Source organism: Magallana gigas, chromosome 9 (genome assembly GCF_963853765.1).
Source record: "Magallana gigas chromosome 9, xbMagGiga1.1, whole genome shotgun sequence".
NCBI classification, from domain to species: domain Eukaryota; kingdom Metazoa; phylum Mollusca; class Bivalvia; order Ostreida; family Ostreidae; genus Magallana; species Magallana gigas.
Genome location: NC_088861.1, coordinates 2,137,619 through 2,158,186, shown reverse-complemented (window position 1 = coordinate 2,158,186; position 20,568 = coordinate 2,137,619). Strand labels below are relative to the sequence as shown.

Genomic DNA, 20,568 nt, shown 5'->3' with positions numbered 1-20,568 from the left:
TTGTAAGAAACATATATCATAAAGACTAGATGAAAACAGCACCTATATTAATATCAGTGAGCATATCCGGCAAAAATGGTTATCATCGGAATGTAGACAGAAGAAGAAGAATGGTAAATAAAACTTTTATGGGTTAGGTTGGGTAAAGAACACAACACAGACAATTGGGCGCATCTTCAAGACTTGTACGATATTGTACTTTCAAACTATTAACGTATCAGTTTTCCTTTTATATGATCGGGTTCGACATTCAGATTCTTCATTAGTGTCCAGAGGGGGGTTGACGTATTGATCATTAGACTAGTGTCACACCCTGGTGGCCATTTTGTAAAACCGGTCGAACTGAAAGTGAACCGTACGCATAATTTAAATTCAATTGAAGGTAAGTTTTGAATGAAACAATCAATTGCAAGTGGGGCAATGATCATATGAAAATTTTGGTTGATTTTTTGAACCTGTGACATTTATTCTAAACGACTTTCGCGCTCTTTGCAGTCACTTGGGCGGTTTCCGCTGACACTTGCGTTGACTGCAATGTGTATTGAGCACATGTTACTGATGTTTTCGACGAGTCTGCGGCTTAGCAGTACAACGCTGTTTAATTAAGATTATTGTCGTTCATTTTTTATAGTTGCTTTTATATTTATAATGTAATATTATTGATTGGAGATTTGTTTTTTTATTTTCCGTACAATAATATAACGAAGAACTTGTAACTTTCAATGAAAGAAGTGAAATAACATGTTTATTGCCAATAAATAAACCGATGCTTATTATCCTGTGTCTCACTAAATTCCAATTTAAGCGATTTTTAACGTTTTCTTGTGAATCTTATTGAAGACATGTTTTTTCAGGTACATTTATCAGTCATATGCGTAGCAGTTTGACAGCTTTTAAATACTATATCATTATGATTAAACATCGCATAACCGCTGTCATCATTTCCAACAGTGAATAGAATATAAGTGATGCCTTTTTTTCACAAGGTGTTCATGTGATATATTCATTATTTGAAGTCAAGGAAAGTGTTAAGTAGTTGATCATGCTCTCTAAAGCCATGTATGTTGTTATGAATTTGTTGATAATGGAAATTCTCACATTCAGTTAAAAATTGCTTATAGCATTAAAGTAAAAACATGACAATTAATATCCTTATAAAATAATGTGTTGCACTATTCTCCAACCATTTTTTAAAATGAGACATATATCATTTTGATATCAGCGTTGAGCGTTTCACCAGGCAGTGTTAAGAGTACGTTGATCTTTTAATCAAATCTTATATATTTTTTCAGTTTAGTATCTAATTCAGTTCAATGTCCATGCAGTCCAAAGATACACATTAAAATGACATAAATGTATCAATACATCTTTTGAACTAAACATAATCTTTAGAAATATTTTTTTGTTACAATGCGAATGGGAGGGGTGAAAGAAATGAGAGATAATCGGATAACTGGAATTGCAATACAAGCACCACTGTTATCTTCACAACAGTTTTTTAATTTGTTTACAAATGCTAAGGCCCATCAAAATTCTTCAATGTGTGCTAGATAGAAGTCGGGTTAGAAAGTAGCAAGGGAAACAATTACGTTATCATGAATCACCATTAAAACATTTGACAGGCAAACTTGACAAGCTTGTTACACTTTTACTATGCCCCCCAAAGGCCTGTTCATGTAAAACCACATATTTTAACCTTGATTTCTGGAATTGCCTTGCAGGCCCATCCACCAGTGGAGGAAAGAGTTTATCATCAGTTTCTTGGTGGTGCATTGAACAGCAGCTAACCAAGCAAGATGCCTAAACCAGTGAGTTTTTGATTCAATCACTTAGTAGTGCAAACAGAATTTAAAGTAAGCCCCAGGACAAGTGACCTGTCAATCAAACAGGGGGTGTGCCTTTCTGCCCCATTGATGACATGATAAATTCAGCTGTTTATCATATCAAAATCAACAAGTTGTAGGCTGTAATGAAATCTTTTATCAATGCAGAGACCATTTGATCAACTCGATGTTGTTATTCTTATCAGATGCTCTAAGCTGTTAATTAATTTTTGCCATCTGCAGTAAAAGTGCAGGGTCATATACTTTATTACATTCAATTGCTAGGATATTGGTAAAATGGGGGAGCAAATTTGTATTCATGATGGTAAACAGGTGCAGCTGTCTGTCAACTGATTCTGGTGACAATGCCATAGCAAATGTTGCTGACAATCTAATTAATGACTGGTTTTGTATATTCCGGCCTTGTTTTTGATAGAATCAGTATTTAGTTATGTCATTGATCATGTGACAAAACAAGGAAACATTCAACCCAGCCCTAGTGTAGATCAGCATTTATATCATTGGAACTTGAATGTACAGGTCATAGTGTTGGAAAAGGCATCAGTTGGGAGTCTTAAGGAATACAATTTTCCATTCAAAACTAAGTAGGAAATGGCAAAAGTGAAGCAGGTAGCTTATTGTTTTAATAACATGAATGCATGTGCTTATTAACTATTGTTTTTTGACAGTGAAAGCTTTACTAGCATGCTTTGTGGAATTATTTCCTGGTTTGAAATATGTGTTTTTCTATGAATTTTGATATCACAAGGTTGATATCCTATGTATTTTCAAACACGAACCAAGATAGACATAAACAGGTGTATTTTTATCGTAAAGGAGGTATTTTATACTCCGAATAAGGTGAGACACGGTGAACACGAATATTTTGGTTTGCCACCACCTAGTAACGGGACAGCGCTGTTGATTATAGTCATCGCAGATAAGTAGTCTACAAGGGGTCACCTGCATTCCCGAAACAACCCTGTGTACAGAATAAGCTGCAAAACCAAGGGGGAAAAATTGTCAGCTTTGTCGTGGGTTTGATATAATGGTTATGTTTTCACTTCCTGCTGTACTGCCTGTACACAGCACCATTATAATAGATCTGTTATACTCTGATCACTGGAAGGATGGTATCTGTAATGATAACCCATGTAGTGACAGTTCTGTGGAAATTCTGTGTTGTTAAAGAGTTGACAGATATATATGCTATGGGTGGAAATTTTAAATGCCCCAAGTGTAACAATTGCATTCCTGAGGTCTCTCACAGAGACACACGAAAAAGAAGTTATGTCTGGGTGACTGTCATAGCTGGGCATGGTAACGCTGACAGACTTGTAGTTGATGTTCAGCTGTTTCTCTTAGATTTGTTATGTGCCAAGCAAGCATGTCCGGTAAAAATAATAGGAGAGATATCGATGGTTGATTTGCAGGTAGCTCAGTGGTTTATGTGTCCATAATGACGTTTTATGTTTAATCTGAATGACCTACCCAGGAACAGGGCCCTGTTGATTTGATGATAAGGGTATTGAGTACAGTTTACAACCAGCCCCGGGCTGTACTCTTGTGTGATACAGACTAATTAAGATACCACTGATGGCTGCTTCTAGTAGATTTTATTAGCTTTAAAGTTTCAATTGATGCCACTTCTATGTGAAATGACAAAATTTACTCTCGCCTGACACAGCAGGCATTGATTCTAACTTGCCTATACACTCTCAAAAATTTTACATCCTGTTTTGGGGGAAAATACTGGTAACTGTATCATAACTCAAAGGTGACAGTTGTGGTCATGCCTTAGTACATGTAAGAACTATACTTGCAACTCTTTCATTCATGAATATTGCAACAACCCTGGTGACATGATTTATAACAAGTCGTTCTGCATGCTGTGGGGAAGGAACACTCTGGAGAGTCAATAGAGATGTTCAGTAGGGGGATATGAAACCTTACCCTTACAGTCAATAGGTGGGAGACCTTATTCACCTGTTTGATACCTGACCTGGTATTAACATGCTACCAGATCACTCAACAGGTAAATGGCCAGTCATGTACTCGGATTGAATCTCAAGTGAGGATTCTTTGGAAAGAAACCGAATCTTGAGCAATGTCTTTTTGAAAGAACTTGGAGCTGCAGAGTATTTATCCTCCTCGTTCGTTGGACTGTAGAAATTCAGTGTATGGTTGGGTTTAGTGCAGTGATCCGTGTATATATTGGAAGATGATCATTTTTAAAAGCCTTAACCTTTTATGTGTACATTCTACAACAGTTTTTAAAAGTATTTTAGCCTGTTGAAAAATTGAAAAAGGACACAGTGACTGATTCCTTATGAATATAATGAATGTGTATATATTGCAATTTAACTTGAGGGCTGTTTGAATAACTTAAATGGAAAGGTGCGGATAAAATTGTCATACACTCTGTTATATTAACCCAATTCGTGTAACCACTTGTTTTTATTTTAAGAATTGATGTCAAAATCTCATACAGAGATAATAAGTGTCTAGTCTCTCATATATTGAAAGAACAATATGTTGTTTTATAGTATGTACATGTAATTGCTTTTTTTCCCCATTCAAGATCAGAATATGACCGTTCTTATACACATAGCAGTTATTAACCACTCCTGTTTCATTGATATCACAATAAGTGTACAGAAAGTCACATAGACCAACTTTTGCCCTGTGTATATTGATTAACCACATAAAACTGGGTGGATAAAAGGTTAAGCAAACAAAAAGGTGTGAGACTTGTCTCTTTTTGCTGGTCGGAATGGACCCTGGTGTGTAGGGCATTAATGTACCCAGATTAGATCAGCTCTAGAAATGAAAAATGAAAATAAATGACATTTCTGAGTTATCTGTATGAAATTCCTGATATCATTAGTTTCAGAATTTGACTTTAAGGTCATGAACATCTGATATATCGATGCATAAAATAAGTTTTACTTCTATCAATATAAATATAAAATGTGAAATTGACATAAATGTTTAAGTAAATACTTTTCTAAATCATTTATCTGTAATAACCACAATATCTATTAAATAGAGATGGTTGATTAAAACAGGGAAATTAATTAAAACCTGACCTAAATGCATCATGTGTGTATATACAAGAGGAACAGCCATCTCTGTGACTCTTTATGGAAGATTGATGTTCAGGGTGACAGTTTTATTGACTTCTTTACCCAAACATAGCATTTCTTTACCAGCCTATCTGTAAAGCCATTATTGAGATACATAAAAAAGTGTCTAGTCACTGTAAATGTCCAGGACACTGACCAACGGCCCCCGGGACAGGCAGGTGGGGCCAGGGGAGCCACATTGAGGCCATCGCAGGTGCCACGCCCCATTATCCAGGTTTGATTTGTAACAAAGATTGTGCTTTGACGAGCTAGGAATGTTCTTCCTACGTATTCACTTTATCAGAGATAAATGATACAAAGCAAACACTAACGTTTACAGGGACATATTCATTCATCCTGGGAAACAATGTTGACCAGTTCAGGCTTGTTGTCGGGACCCCTCCCAGTCTATGTAAAGGAGCCAAGATTTCACTTTCAGTCGGATAGGAAGTGCAGGTGTAGATAGGTAGTGTGGTAACAGAACTTGGGGGTAAACTCCTGCAATTAAAGTCGTGTTTGTTGTTATGCAAGGCAAAAAAGCAAAAACGGTTCAGACATATCAGATCTAGGGCAAGAATGATGTTTGCTCTGCAGGCAACAATAAATTGTTGTACATTGTATGTGTTGTAAAAAGAAGTTTCAAGAGGCTTTCCAGACCTCTAGCTTCTCTTAAGGGAGAGTTTTTGTATGCATATGTCTATGATAGACTTCGTTTTCACTAAATACATTAAAGTCAAGATCATCATGGCTCAAGTGAAAACATAAACGTAATGGTTTTACTCCTAAGTTAAAGGGGAAGAAAACGCCCATAAAAAAGCTACAACTCTTGCCAAGTTTTCTTGACTTCCAGAGGGCTACATGTAGTGAGGATAACACTGCCTTCACTCCATGATGTCAAGCTGCTTTCCGGCATATTGGTGAAACTAGATTATTGAATATTATTACATTCTATTTTAACAATGGATATATATAGGCATTTCTTTCCTGTTTGCATGCTTTTATTCTGAAATGAGAGAGAAGTATAAATTGAGAACAAGAGAGAAGCATAAACACGCGGACAATAAATAAATGTATGTATTCTTGATAAATGGGAGTGGTATTCAAGTGAACAAAAATAACTTTCAACAGCTAAGTCAGAAGCATAATTGAATCATACATATATTACATATATACACTGTAAGAATCCATTGGAATGAGTCATTAATTAAAAGCAAAATGATTAGGATAACTGTCTCGCATGGTTGATTTCTAACTTGGTGTCTGAGATTTTTTGTATGATTGTATAGGTGTATATATTATGAACGATGACAGAGTGCATACAAGCGTCTTCACTGTAAACGTAATGGATGGCCTTTAAATTCATAAGTTTGTTCGGGATTAAGGTTGTAGGAGTTTTTCCTTGTACACAATCAAGGTGTGACCATTTTTCAGCCACTTGTTGTCGTGGGCTAGGCTGCGAGTCCCACACACTTTGTGAATGTTGGTGGAGGAACACATAACTGTGGTTTGTGTTTCTGTGTCTCTCTCTGTCAGTGTGGTTGGTGCCCAGTGAATCAGTGCTTGCTGCTCCAGCTAGAACAGGAGAGAACCCTGCTGACACAGTACTTGGGGTTTTGTGAGAGTTTTGAAGTGAACTGAAATCTTTGTGGATTAATTGTTGTTTTATTTTATTGTGTATTGATACTTGCTCGAAAGGATCTTAGATTGAAGTGTTCGGATAATTGGATTTTTTTTCCCCTCAGCATTCGGATATAAAGATGAAGACAGTAAGACTTTTATTTCTTATGTCTATATATACGTTTTATGTTTATTGAGCGCAACTTTTTTCAAGCTGTTAATTTGTCAAGGTGTTCAGGTCTTGTCTAAACTGATTATTAAGCATGTATGAGGGACTATTGTCATGCCTTAAGAATGTGCTAAGGAGTGATCTAGTTATACAAATGGTAACAAGCATATCACACATACCAGTCAACAACTAAAGTTGTGTTTATTTAATTTTCATCGGAGCTTTAAATAGAGGTTTAAATTGTGGCAGGGATAATTCTTTTCAAGAGCAAATTCTCAATGAGAAAAAAAAGCTGAGATATACCGGTATATCCCATGATTCAATGTTTTTGGGCGTGTCTCGTTCATTCAGGTCTTGCCTTCAACATTGATAAATAGATGGACATTTGTACATCACACGTTTTTGGTGTGAGCTGCATAAAAGGCTGGACCAGGGGATTAACTACAACTAAGCACACCAACTCCATTATGAGTCACTGAATTACTTTCTTCCAAGAACCCATAACTTATTTCTTTATAACATCCGGTTTTCTTGAATGAAATTAACTACAGATGTGTTTGTAAATATCATAGCGATTTATGTTTTTGTCAAAATGAGATATTGCAAAGTTCTATGGTATTGGGAATTTTGGCATATTTATGGCAATGCAAAGTTTGGCATATTTTGGCTACTTTACCAAGACTCGTCAGTACTGCTTTTTATAGGTTTGACTTAGTCAGGAAAACTAAGGATAGTATGATGTATTGCCTAGACTGTATGTATGATGATTAATACTAGATTTTTCAGTGACGATAATGGCTGAATTGCAACAGGTTTTGGTGGCAGGCGGGCTTGTGTGTTTTTGACGTTTTGTGTATCGATGTTGTGTTGAGACGAAGATGTGTTGATTTTCGTGCCAGGTGAATTTTCTCCATAGTCGTGATGAAACTAGCAACGAAGCTGATAGGATAGCACAGGGCTGGGGGCAGTAGGGCAACACAGACTAGATTATCATTTGGCATGGTCTAATCTAGGTCAATAGGTGGGGGAAAATACTAGTAGTCCATTTATTGGTATTGACTATTGATGTAGAGAAACAATTCATTTCCAAACATTGCATGCACCATGAAATATTTTGTATGGGACTGCCACATGTGTATATAAAAACAGCTCTTTTCTATAAATTTATAATGTCCTTTAGTTGTGTTGTAAGATTGTTTGACAAATACATGTGAACTGCTAAACAGGAAATAATGGAAAGCTGAGATTATAGGTTCAAACTTTGCCTTAGTTGACTGTCCTGTACAGAGCAGATCAAAAGAGCTTACAGACAGCTGTCTGAAATGACATTGTGAAGGCAGTTTATAAAGGAGATCAAAAATAGCATGCATAAAATTTTGCATATAAGAAATTATTCTTTTTTACATCTTTTTCTTTTGTAATGATTATTGTTGTGATGTTAAAGCTTGACAGACAGCAGCTGCTTGATGATATACAGATTTGCAACAAGTTACAAACCAGTTTGTTCTTCTCTGAATTATCTGATTATATTTAACCTTTTTATTGATGAAAAGGTGATGCCTACATAAATTTTCAAGGGCATTTTTTGAAAATATATAAACGGAGAGAAGTTGTATTATATAAACAAATTTGTCAATGAGTATGATTCTGCTTTGTTGGTTGAATGTAATCTATATTTGACTGTAATGTTATGTTAGACTGTAATGTTACATTAGATTATAATGTTTGTATTAGACTGTAAATACTGTATTTGACTGATATGCTGTATTTGACTGTAATGCTGTATTTGACTGTAACTGTTGTATTTTACAGTACAATGTGCGTGTCACGACTATGGATGCGGAGCTGGAGTTTGCCATCCAGACCAGCACCACAGGCAAACAGCTCTTTGACCAGGTAAGCTAAAAAATAACGTTATTCCTATCACCCTCCCTCCCACCCCCTAAGGTATTAACTCAACCACCAAATACCCATCATTTATTGAAAGTTCTGCTAGTCTGCTGAAAAATCCAGACTCAAGGGTGCCTAGGTGATGAATAATCTCCATGTGTCAATGTTCTAGACTTGCATCGTTTCCAATTATACTAAGCATTTTCCTCTGTGATCTACATGTTCATGTAGTGAGATGTTTAATGGCAAGTGGTAATCTAGGGGTCATAAAACAAATTAGTACACTAGTTATGTTTAAACCTAGAAAAACTCCTGGTTGGAACTTGGAAATTTGGTATTAAAAAAAGAGTGAGAAATAGAGACATAAGCATGGTGACATTTAAGTAGAACAGAAACTAAGCTTAATATAATGCCACCTAGCTAGCACAATCTGTCAACTTATTATATAACATGCACTTTGAACAAAATGTAGATGATGGTTGACACTTTATCCTGGTATTTAATTACGGCTATGTCTGCAGCATATGCAATTCTAGATAGTCATATTAAAAAAGTTTATGAATATTTGAAGCAAACACTACAGTCTGTCGACTCTACCAAGTACTCTGCTTATCGGCTGTCAATGCTTACCTAAGACCATCAAATAGTAATTTTCTGAAGGCATAATAAGAAGTTGTACTTAAATGTATTGTATTAATTACCATACAATGCCTTGACAAGGAGATTTTTTTTTCTGCTTATGCTCTCTATGTTTAATACGACATTGCTCTTTATTTAAAAGTTCAGAAGTTAGATACCATAATCAGTAAGGAACCACGTGTATATTAGCAACTTTGACTGATGTACTTCTCAAACATTTAGTTTTATTGGTTGTTTTATAAAGGAATTGTACCTCAAGAAAAACTTTACAATGTATCAACATACGCATATACTATGTGCTAAGTGTTTATCTAAATAATCTCTGACAAATAGATTAGCTTTGATGTGGGTAGATTATGTCATAATATCTTGATTTGATACAGATAATGAACTGATAAAAGATCTCAGATAACACTCCTTCTACGTACACCTATTTTGTTTTTCAGGTCGTGAAGACTATTGGTTTGCGTGAGATCTGGTTCTTTGGTCTACAGTATGTTGACAGCAAAGGTTACTCAACATGGCTCAAGCTGAACAAAAAGGTAAAAACCCTAGACAAGCTCTACGAGACATTGTCATCTTCTGTTTAAAAGCGCATTGTCTATAAAACTTTTTATTCTATGGATTCAGAATATATGATTTTATGACATGTTCCACCATATATTTTCCCATGCTCTTAAGTGCCTGATATCACATTAAAGTTTATGTACAGTGGAAGAGGTAAAAATCACCCCGAAATTTACATACATTTGATATCCCGAGTGAATAGCTGAATAGATTGAATTGTCAGGCTGGGGTGCTGCTTACATCTGATTTAAAGGTGTTTGAGGACCTGCTCCATGCCTCCCCCTGTAATAAGGACCCGGCTAGGCCAGTGAAGTTGTTACTTGACCTATAATTATTATTCCGGTCTTCAATGAACACGTCCACTGGCTGAGTGGGAGTTCCCGGGCCTCAGTTGTCCTGTTGTAGTAGGCAGTGTATGTTTTATGATAGACCATACCTGATGGGAACTTACCTGAGATATGTATATCAAATGTAAATTTACAGCTGACTCAGGAATTGTGTGGTCATGCTTCAGTGGGTTTGAAAAATGAAACCGTCCATAAAATCAAGTTCAAAAGCTACACTGGGTCTATAAAAGTTGTCAAATGCAAGCATAACTTGTGACTTCTCTCGTATAGTCGCTGTCTTGAAATGTTGGAACATTCAAGCAAGTCAAGGGGTTTAAGTACATACATGTATACCTTTGTTTGCCTTGCAGTCGTAAAAACCTAGTTGAACCTTTTGAAATACACATCAGAATAATTGTTCAAATGTGCCAACTCCCTGTTATATCTGGATAGAAGCTATTTTATGAATATCCCACAAAACTGGTATATGTATTTGTTGGTAGAGAGCTTTAAATCTTCACCTTTCCACCCCATCAGTTTTTGAGGATACAGGTCTTATTCTAGATTTAAGCTCAATAACCTAGTTTTCAAGTGAGAACTGAGATTGTAGATAATTAAGCAAACACATGCTTTGTGTGGGGATAAACCACATTGTATAAAAGTACTCGGTGAAATGTAACATGAAGCCAAATTCAAGGTCACATGTCTACTTGTATTAGACTGAGGTGAACAGCCTCAGCCAATGGTAGAAAAGTGATTCTGAATGATGTAATTGTTAATTGTTGAGTTCTGATGTGTCATTTCACACACAAAATCGAGTTCAAGTGGCAGTCTTAGGAATCTCTTATTAAATCCCCATCATCACTTCCTTGTGAATCTGCACACATTTTAAAGCAGACAATCTCATTTGAAATTTCTCCATTTCAGGTCCTCAGCCAAGATGTCAAAAAGGAAACCCCTCTACAATTCAAATTCCGTGCCAAATTCTTCCCAGAGGATGTCTCAGAAGAGCTTATACAGGAAATCACACAGGTACTAAAGGGGAGTGACTCAATCGTGGGCTGATGCAGGGTAGAGCAGTGAAGGGCCAGATGTCCATGTTTACTCTGTTAAAGAAATGATTGCAGACAGAAATGACGGATATACCCTCTTTGGGTTTTTTATTACTCCCTGCCTTGCTCTCGCCTCTGATGTGCAGCAGTTGATGCTAACCATGATTGCTTGTTTACAAGATTCCTTTGTTGCACTGGAAATAGTGCTGTCAAACTCTAGCATTGGAAGTGATTAGTGCCCACTGTGTAATGTGAACAAGCACACAGCAATACAAATGCATGATTGTGTAATGTTAACGCAATGAACATACTTCCTGTCTTTTAGCGCTTTTTGCAGTAGACGTATCATTTGATGCCCTTCCCGTACATTTATTTTGTTTTTTTACCGATGATGATTGTTTCCGTTAGTTTAAGTATTGGCATCAAACCATAGCAGAACTCATGACATATATAGAATTTGATATAGGGTGAAATACTTAATCAATATTTTAAGTTGATGATTATGTATATAGTATGTCTCTTGGACAAGAAAGATAATCCTGCAACTCACAGAATGTAAAAATCTCTAAATCAAAGCAATGCAAATTATCACCATGAAACAATCAATTATGTAATTGAAAATGTCTCTAATTTTTGTTTATTAAATGTTATGCACAAAACTGCTGCAACTTTAATTACTTCAAACAGGCATTGGAATTGCTAGTGTCAAATGAAATAAAAATTACAAAGTCATGCAAGGTGACTTAACTGATGTCTTGTTTACTTCTATAGAGAATGTTCTTCCTACAAGTGAAAGAAGGCATCCTGAATGATGAAATCTACTGTCCCCCAGAAACCTCGGTGTTGTTGGCCTCTTATGCCTGTCAGGCCAAATACGGAGACCATGACCCTGAGAAACACAAGCCCGGCTTCCTCTCCAATGACAGACTCCTACCCCAGAGGTAAGCTCTTCATGGCCACTTTCCACAGATGTGGTCAAGTTTAAAAAGTTGTTGTTTCATTAAGTTTTTGGGCATCAATTTTTGTTAATTTAGTGAAAATTTCACTTACTTCAGTCTGTGGCCATTAATCGTACTATTTCAGTGCATTACTAAAAATTGCGCTACAGTGAGCATTAGAATTTGTCGATCAATTCAACAATGTAATCTAAGAAAATTGGTGTTTAATGAAAATTGATGAAACCCGAACATCAAGTGCATTATCAATTATAACAGTTTTCATTTTACTTGTGTCTGTTAAATTCTGATGAAGCTTTTTTTCGGATGTATCTAATCTTTCTGAAGCTTTTCTTTAACATTTTCTTTGTAAAATAGATTTTTAAGAATGTACCAAAATTAAGAATTTCATATTGACTGTACATTTGAATTGTGTGAATTAAAATTTTGATGTATTCCTGAAGCAGAGCCCCGGGTTAATTCATAAACTCAAAACTTTTTTTTTGTTTTTTAGGGTGTATGAACAGCACAAATTATCTAAAGAACAGTGGGAGGAAAGGATACAGAACTGGTTCAGTGAACACAGAGGCATGTTAAGGTCAGTGAACACAGAGGCATGTTAAGGGAGGTGCTTCATTGTAGTTTGTTGTCTTTGTATATTGAGTAAAGCATGTTTTATCAATTTTTCCTTGAAATAAATGTTAAATTCATATTTGGTATGAAATAAACATCTTTTGTCAAGAATATGACTTAGTAGAAGTGGAAAGCTTACAAAATCACCACTGAATGCATTTCTTGAAGAAAAATAAATGGTTTACTGTCATTGAAAATAATGATTCATATTTATAATTGGCATTTTGCAGGGAAGATGCTATGATGGAGTACTTAAAAATCGCACAAGATTTGGAGATGTATGGTGTTAATTATTTTGAAATCAAAAACAAGAAAGGCACAGAACTTTTACTAGGAGTTGATGCACTGGGTCTGAATGTGTATGACAAAGAGGACAAGTAAGTGGGGAATATTTTACCTTGAACTTTGTGAATAACATTCCGTAGAAGTTTTTAAGTACAGACAAATGTAATTTTGAAATATTCATTAATTGTTCAATTTTTTTCTTCTGCAGATTAACACCTAAAATAGGCTTCCCTTGGAGTGAAATTAGGAACATTTCATTTAATGATAAGAAATTCGTCATTAAACCCATTGATAAGAAAGCGCCTGTAAGTATTAACTTTATATTCTGTTCAACATAAAAATAGAAAGGAAATGCTACTTTATACATTTTTCTAACAAATAGGCTACATAACAAAAATCTTTATAACACTTGACTGGCAATATAAAAGGTAGTTCAGCTTTACACAGATTTCCAAAAAATCATGGATGCTGAATTTTTCAGTTTTAAACCCATTGATGCATAATTTTTCAGGACTTCGTATTCTATGCACCTCGTCTGAGGATAAACAAGCGAATTCTTGCTCTGTGCATGGGCAACCACGAACTGTACATGAGGAGAAGAAAGCCAGACACAATTGAAGTTCAGCAGATGAAGGCTCAGGCTCGTGAGGACAAGCTGGCTAAACAGATGGAGCGACAGAGGCTCGAGCAGGAACGACACGCTCGGGAGTCTGCTGAGAAACGGCAACAGGAGCTGCTAGAGAAATTACAGCTGTACGAAGAGGAAAATGCAAGGAGAGCCAAAGGTATAAAAAACAATAAGCCTAAAAACAATATCCACCCTTCAGATGCCACCCTGAAATAAGAAATAGAAATCTATGGATGAAGTTACTTCGAACAATCCTTTTTGCACTTTATTAGATTATAAAAAAGAACAGTTAAATACATGGACTTAAATAATATATCAAAAAGTTTTGGTTTCGGAATGTTTTGTATTAAATGTTGGTAACAATGATTGCAGAGCTGGAAGACCAACAGGGCAAGATCCGCGAGCTGAACGAGGAGATGGAGGCATACAAAGCTCAGCAGGAGGAGCTCGACGAGCAGAGACGGCGAGCTGATGAGCTCCAGAGGCAGTTCGAGGAGACAAGACATGCCTCAGAGGAGGAGAAGGCACAGATGGTAGGCAATTGTTTCTCGATCACTGTACAACACAGATTATGGTATAATGAAGAGATAGGGGTCAGAGCCGATCTACCATTAGGGATGTTTGGGGTATTGGGAAGTAAATTGAGGCATAGTGCATGGTCTGATTTTATCTTCATTTTTCCATTGCTCTTTTTAATGCAACATTGGTACATATTTTCAATTATGAGGATTAACACTGTTTCATTTTTTTTTTAAGTTGAAAATTATTAATGTGTTTTGTTATGCGTCTCTTTGATCGGTGAAGCCAGTAGTTGTGCATTGGTATGGGCCAGTAGTTGTGTATTGTTTGGGGTTGGGTGAGTGTCCACATTAATGTGCAGTACTGTATGCAATCTTGGTTTCCATTATCTCTGTACCCAGACCATTATCATTATAGCAAAACCGATACACAGAAAAAAGACAACTGGTATGTCTGTGAAATTTATAGATTTGTATATCCTTACAGGTGCTATATCTTAACACCTGACAGAAAGTATACCAGAAAATACCTCAGAAACAATTAATACTTTATATAAGGACAAAGTAATAGATTTAGTCACCTGATGTAAGATGCAACATAATGCACTCTATTGTTAACACATCCAAATCAGGTATTCTTGTCCAGTCAAACATTACTGACTAGTAGAGCATATGATATATTAGCCCAATTTATTTATGTTTAACAAACTAACACTTTATACAAGCATATTGGAATATAGGTAAATTGAAAATAGAAATGAAAAGAAAAAGCAGAAATTTATGACCAAAGAGCTCATTAATTGCATTCTTACAAAAAGCAAAATTACAACAGAGGCATAACAAGATTTAAAACAGTGGTACAACAGTATTTCTTGCATGCATACTTTGTATCAAAAATGTACTTCAAAGCTAAGTATTCTTCAATTTTATTCTTATACAACTGATGATACAGACATGAGCATTATTTTTCATTGCATTATACATGTAAATGAAACGATGATTTTGAACAAAAAAAGGTTCACAGTGCTGTGTCATTTTTGTACTCTAGGCCGCGAGGTTAGCCGCTGCCCAGGAGGAGATTGAGAAGAGTATGTCCACTCTGAACGAAAAAGAGAATGAGATGGGCCGCCTACAGACTGACCTGGAGTCCGCTCAGAGAGAGAGGGAGGAGAAAGAGCGGGCCCTGATGGAAGCCATGGCCAACATCCACGTCAAGGAGCACGAGTCAGAGGAAAACGATATCGGTGAAAACGGAATGTCATATGGTGAGTTAGTTAAGTTGTATGGTTTATAATCAAATCTGGTCACCCAAAAATTTTTTGAGATGTGTTAATGTAAAGATTCAAGAAATAATAGTTAAAATACAAACAGTGGCTGAGACTTCCAGTTTTCAGCATATCCATGATTTTTTTGTGGTACAGAAGGTCTTCTGTATACATGGTATAGGAAGAAATTTGTATTCTTTGCAATTGGTTATTTGGTTCCATAATGTACAATTACAGACATGGGTTGTCAAATAGTGAGCATGAGGTTTATGTATTTTTGCTGTTGGTGACCAGTGAAGTATATATGACTTGTTCTATCTTAGATATGTTTAGTAAGATTATACCTAAATGCTGTTGGTGACCAGTGAAGTATATATGACTTCTTCTATCTTAGATATGTTTAGTAAGATTATACCTAAATGCTGTTTGGATTTTTCATTAGATGCTGAGTTGACCCAGTATGAAAATGCTGAAGACATGGCCCGACCGGAAGAGGAGAGAATCACTGAAGCCGAGAAGAACATCACTCTGCAGAAACAGTTAGAGGTAAAGTCCCACTAATACTGAAAGTTAAATGTCAAGTTTTATCTGAAGGAGGTTTCCACTCAGTTATTTTGAATTCTATAACAGGAGTATCAAATTTGATCAGGTTGAGATCTTCCTATAGTTACTAGATTTACTGATGTAAAGTTGTGCATTTTTACAGCATAAAAAAATGTAGAATTGAATGTCGTTCAGACTAGATTGTTGCAGTTTACTTTTTTTTAGAATTTTTTCAATTTTTTTATTGTTTTAAAAGATTGATTAATTATTTGATGAAGCAACTGAAGCATTAGCTATTGTTCAATGTTTCTCCATGTACTTTCATATCTATATCTCTTATTGTCGTTGCAGGCATTACAGCGAGAACTTGAAGAATCCAAAGATGCCCAGAAAGCCACCCTGAACGACGTCTTGCATGAACAAAATGTGAAGCAGGGGCGTGACAAGTATAAGACTCTGAAACAGATCCGCAGTGGCAACACCAAGCACCGAGTGGATCAGTTTGAAGCCTTGTAGAGGAAGCCTGCATACATAGGAACAAATTTATATATTTTACTGACCATATCATCTGTCTGTAATCCGAGTTTTTACCAGGGCTGGGACATGTGTACAGTAATACTATGGTCTCTTCCACAAAGTGTTAAGGGGTGTGTGAAAAAGACGCATCAAAGATGGACTGAAAACAAAATTACTTCATTTTTGTTTTTGAAAGTTAATTTTACTATAGTACCTGAAACTAGAAAAGACATGCTTATAACCAGATTGTTATATCATCAACAGAATGATGGGTTGTCAAATAGTTATTCATTCATTTGATTACTTTGCACATGGTGGCGACATGCAAAGATAAAGATTTCATAACATTGCATCACAGATTCAAAGCTTTATGTTTAAAGGAAAAAAACTTTTTTTGGTTTATTTCTGTATAGGTTTATTCAGTTGTAGTACTGACTTTTGGGAGGGTGGGCATCAAGATAGATTTATTTTTGTAACTTTGAAATGATGTAATCGGAAAGTTTACCTTTGTACATTGTAAAGCTGGCATATATTATTTGATGTTTGTTAGTGACATAAATTTATTTTTCACTAAGTATATTTATTCTTTTCTTTTTTTGCTAGATTTCAAGTTTATAATGTATGCAGAGATTTTTATATATTGTTTAATAGACCATCTAATTTTTCGTGGCTGCATTTTGATTCAGTGTACCTGTTAGATCCTTATATGACTGAATATATGTATATGAAAATCTAATGACGTGTTCAAATCTGGGATTCCAAAGAGTCAATTAGATCTTTGTAGCTTTGTTAATTTCCCCTGTAAGATATTGTAGACTTGTGATATTATTTTGACAAACAACGTATTCTCGATTAATTGTGTTAGTTACAATTACATCGAGGAGGTTGTGTCACTATGTTGTTGTAAAACTTCAAAAAGAAAAGACTTGCCAGCTGGTTATGCATGCCTAAATTTTGAGTTAACTTGGGGCTTACATCATTCCTATTTATATACTGCCATTATGTTCTGTACAAGCTTCGTTTATTGTTTATTGCATTAGTTAACATGAGTTTCATAGCATAGCTATTCATTTCAGTTTTTAAATTAATGCAAGTTGGAAAAAATTATCTTTGGATTCCTAAGGAAAATGATATGTTAGAAATGAACCATTTGATTGGTGTCTATACAACGGTGATTATTAGCCAATCGTCATTCAGCATTCCAGTTGGTCACTTCATCTGTCTTCTTATTGGTCAAGTGCTGTAGTGGTCTCTGGTGTATACACTTGCTGAAGATGTGAATATTTATATTTTTTTACTTAGGGAGCACCTTGTTATGGTAAATTTTGTGATACTTTCTTGCCTAAATACGGGAAACCTCTGTTACCTTTACTTTTAAAAAAATTAAAAATCACAAATGTTTAAAAATTGATTATTATATCAAAATTATTGTTTAGAATAGTTAATGTTAATTGATTTCCATTTTGATGAAGAAGCAGCCTGAACAAGAGTCCTAGAAGTGAAACAGTTTTCTTGTGATAGCACTTGATTGGAAATTTGTCTCATTCTGTCATATGTCATGATTGAATTGATATATAATCCATATATATACTGAATAAAGTCATTGGACAATGCAGAAAGTGTTCTGTTATTTCAATGTATAAATGTTCGTGATGCTGAAATGTCAGAACATTCATCATTAATATTTTAATATTTTGGAGGCAAATAGAAAGAGTATGGATAACGTTGACCATAGCAATAGTCAAATTGTTGTTTGCTGTTCCATCCATGCTAGAAAGTCTCCAGACCAAGGTCCGCATATTTCTTCTGTTATCCAGAAGGGAGAGGATCGTACTCATTCATTAAAAAAAAGTGCTGCCTTTTGCTAAAGCTGACATGATTCCTAAAAGCATTTAGTCACCATATTAGTTTGATCGATCCTCAACTGTCACTGGGGTATCTAATTCTGATGTGTGTTCAGCAGAACGCTCTCCAAAACTTGTATTGCAGGAATAGGAAATTTTGGCGAGCGCTCGCGAGGACAGCAACCTAACGTATATTTTTCTCATAATAAAAATGCATACCGTTTAACGCATACGTACATCAGTCGCCCTGACATTATATCTTTTTCTCATTGTACATCTTTAACTACATACTCCCAAAAATTGGGGGGGGGGGGGGTGGCTCGATCCATGATAATTCATTTTTTATACTTAAATGACGGGCGTACAAGGCGTTGTAATCCCCCCAACTGGAGCAATAAAGGCGAACGATTTTCAATTTCAGTTGAAATATTAATTTTTGGCTTGTAAACATTGTTTATAGTGTAAATTTTATGTAATATGGGTTTCCAAGTTAAAGCTGAACACCTCTCGTAAATAGGCACCGTCACACAGATACCTGGTATATAAACCCTTCGATTTCGTTACACCCGATTGCACACCTGAACCTCGTGGCCGACATGTAGTATTCCTTTCGTGGTCTTTAGATTTTATGCATTTTTTTCTTATCTTATGTTCATTTTCTGTTCGTAAATAATGCATTGACCAATTTATTTGATGTTAGTATTCTCCTGGCTTCAAAAAGTGCGTAAAATTTGATAATTTCATCGCGACCGGGTAACACGGCGAGGCAAAATGTACGTCCACACAGGTGAGACCTCTACAGCGAAGTACTTTGAACTGTTTAGAGGTCTGTCCCTTATATAAGGGTTGTAGGGACAGCAGTGATTAAAGAGAAATATGGCGGACAGTGCCTATTTACGAGCGGTGTTCAGCTTTAAGCTGCACAGCGTTTTATGCACAAATCTTGATCATTTACTGTTCTAAATTGCAAATTTTAGGAATGAATGGGTCTCGACTCCATCCTAAAAGTACTTTTATGTAAAGGATAAGTTTTTATTCATTTTTAGCTCACCTGAGCTGAAAGCTTAAGTGAGCTTTTCTGATCACTTTTTGTCCGGCGTCCGTCTGTCGGTCCGTCCGTCTGTCTATCTTTAACCTTTTTAGTTCACCGAGACGAAGTTGGGGAGAGCTTATTCTATACTCTCCGCGTCGGCGTCTGCGTCCGGACCTGGTTAAAGTTTTTGTTGCAGGTCCTGTATCTAAGCTATTACTTGTCTTATCTTCACCAAACTTGCATTGATGATGCATCTGGACCTACTTGTGGACTTGAAAGACTTGGATGCTGAATCTGGGTCCTAAATTTCAGATGCTGAAGGAGGTTAAGGTTTTTGGAGCAGGTTAAAGTTTTTGTTGCAGGTGCCCTTTGAACGCAATATCTAAGTTACTCCTGGTCCGTAATTCACCAAACTTGCATGGATGGTTTGTCTTATGATACTGATCCACCAGACAGGCTTGAGTGCTGAATCTGAGCTATAGGTTTCGGATGCTGGATGAGGTTAAGGTTTTTGGAGCAGGTTAAAGTTTTTGTTGCAGGTGCCCTTTGATAGCAATATCTAAGTTACTGCTGGTCCGTACTTCACCAAACTTGCATGGATGGTGTGTCTTATGATAATGATGCACCTGACAGGCTTGAATGCTGAATCTGAGCCATAGGTTTCGGATGCTGGAGGAGGTTAAGGTTTTTGGAGCTGGTTAAAGTTTTTTGAGCAGGTGCCCTCTAATGATTATATCTTAGCTACTCCTGGTCCAAACTTCATCCAACTTGCGTTTTATTATACTAATGCACCTGAACGGCTTGAATGCTGAATCTGAGCCATAGGTTTCGGTTGCTGGAGGAGGTTAAGGTTTTAAGAGCTGGTTAAAGTTTTTGAAACAGGTGCCCTCTGATGATGATATCTTAGTTATTACTTGTCCTAACTTCACCAGATGGTGCGTTTTATGATATTGATGCACCTGACAGGCTTGAATGCTGAGTCTGAGCCATAGGTTTCGGATGCTGGATAAGGTTAAGTTTTTTTTAACAGGTCACATATTACATAGATAATAGTACTATTTCAAACTTGCATAGTTGATTAAACTGTAATATGAATGAATAGCAGAGGAAGCTTCAGATTAGAGCTTGATCTCCATTGTCAAGAATGCTTAAAAATATAT

At 36.0% G+C, this 20,568-nt stretch overlaps 1 protein-coding gene across 4 annotated transcripts; it reads left to right on the top strand.

Annotated features, from left to right (window-relative positions):
• The first annotated feature begins 267 nt into the window (after positions 1 to 267).
• On the top strand, positions 268 to 17,106 carry LOC105346280 (radixin). Of its 4 annotated transcripts, XM_034475887.2 has the most exons (15): positions 268 to 382; positions 1,722 to 1,808; positions 8,547 to 8,630; positions 9,710 to 9,805; positions 11,084 to 11,188; positions 11,980 to 12,149; positions 12,658 to 12,741; positions 13,007 to 13,153; positions 13,270 to 13,366; positions 13,573 to 13,846; positions 14,062 to 14,222; positions 14,626 to 14,655; positions 15,256 to 15,472; positions 15,915 to 16,018; positions 16,367 to 17,106. In XM_034475887.2, exons 2-15 carry the CDS (start codon positions 1,797 to 1,799, stop codon positions 16,529 to 16,531), a joined length of 1,746 nt encoding a protein of 581 aa, XP_034331778.1. In that variant the 5' UTR covers positions 268 to 382; positions 1,722 to 1,796; the 3' UTR covers positions 16,532 to 17,106. The 4 variants fall into 4 exon arrangements, with proteins under 4 accessions (XP_034331778.1, XP_034331777.1, XP_011453102.2 ...); XM_034475886.2 differs by lacking the exons at positions 268 to 382; positions 1,722 to 1,808 and adding an exon at positions 2,305 to 2,453; XM_034475888.2 differs by lacking the exons at positions 268 to 382; positions 1,722 to 1,808 and adding an exon at positions 6,315 to 6,714.
• Positions 17,107 to 20,568: the final 3,462 nt, after the last annotated feature.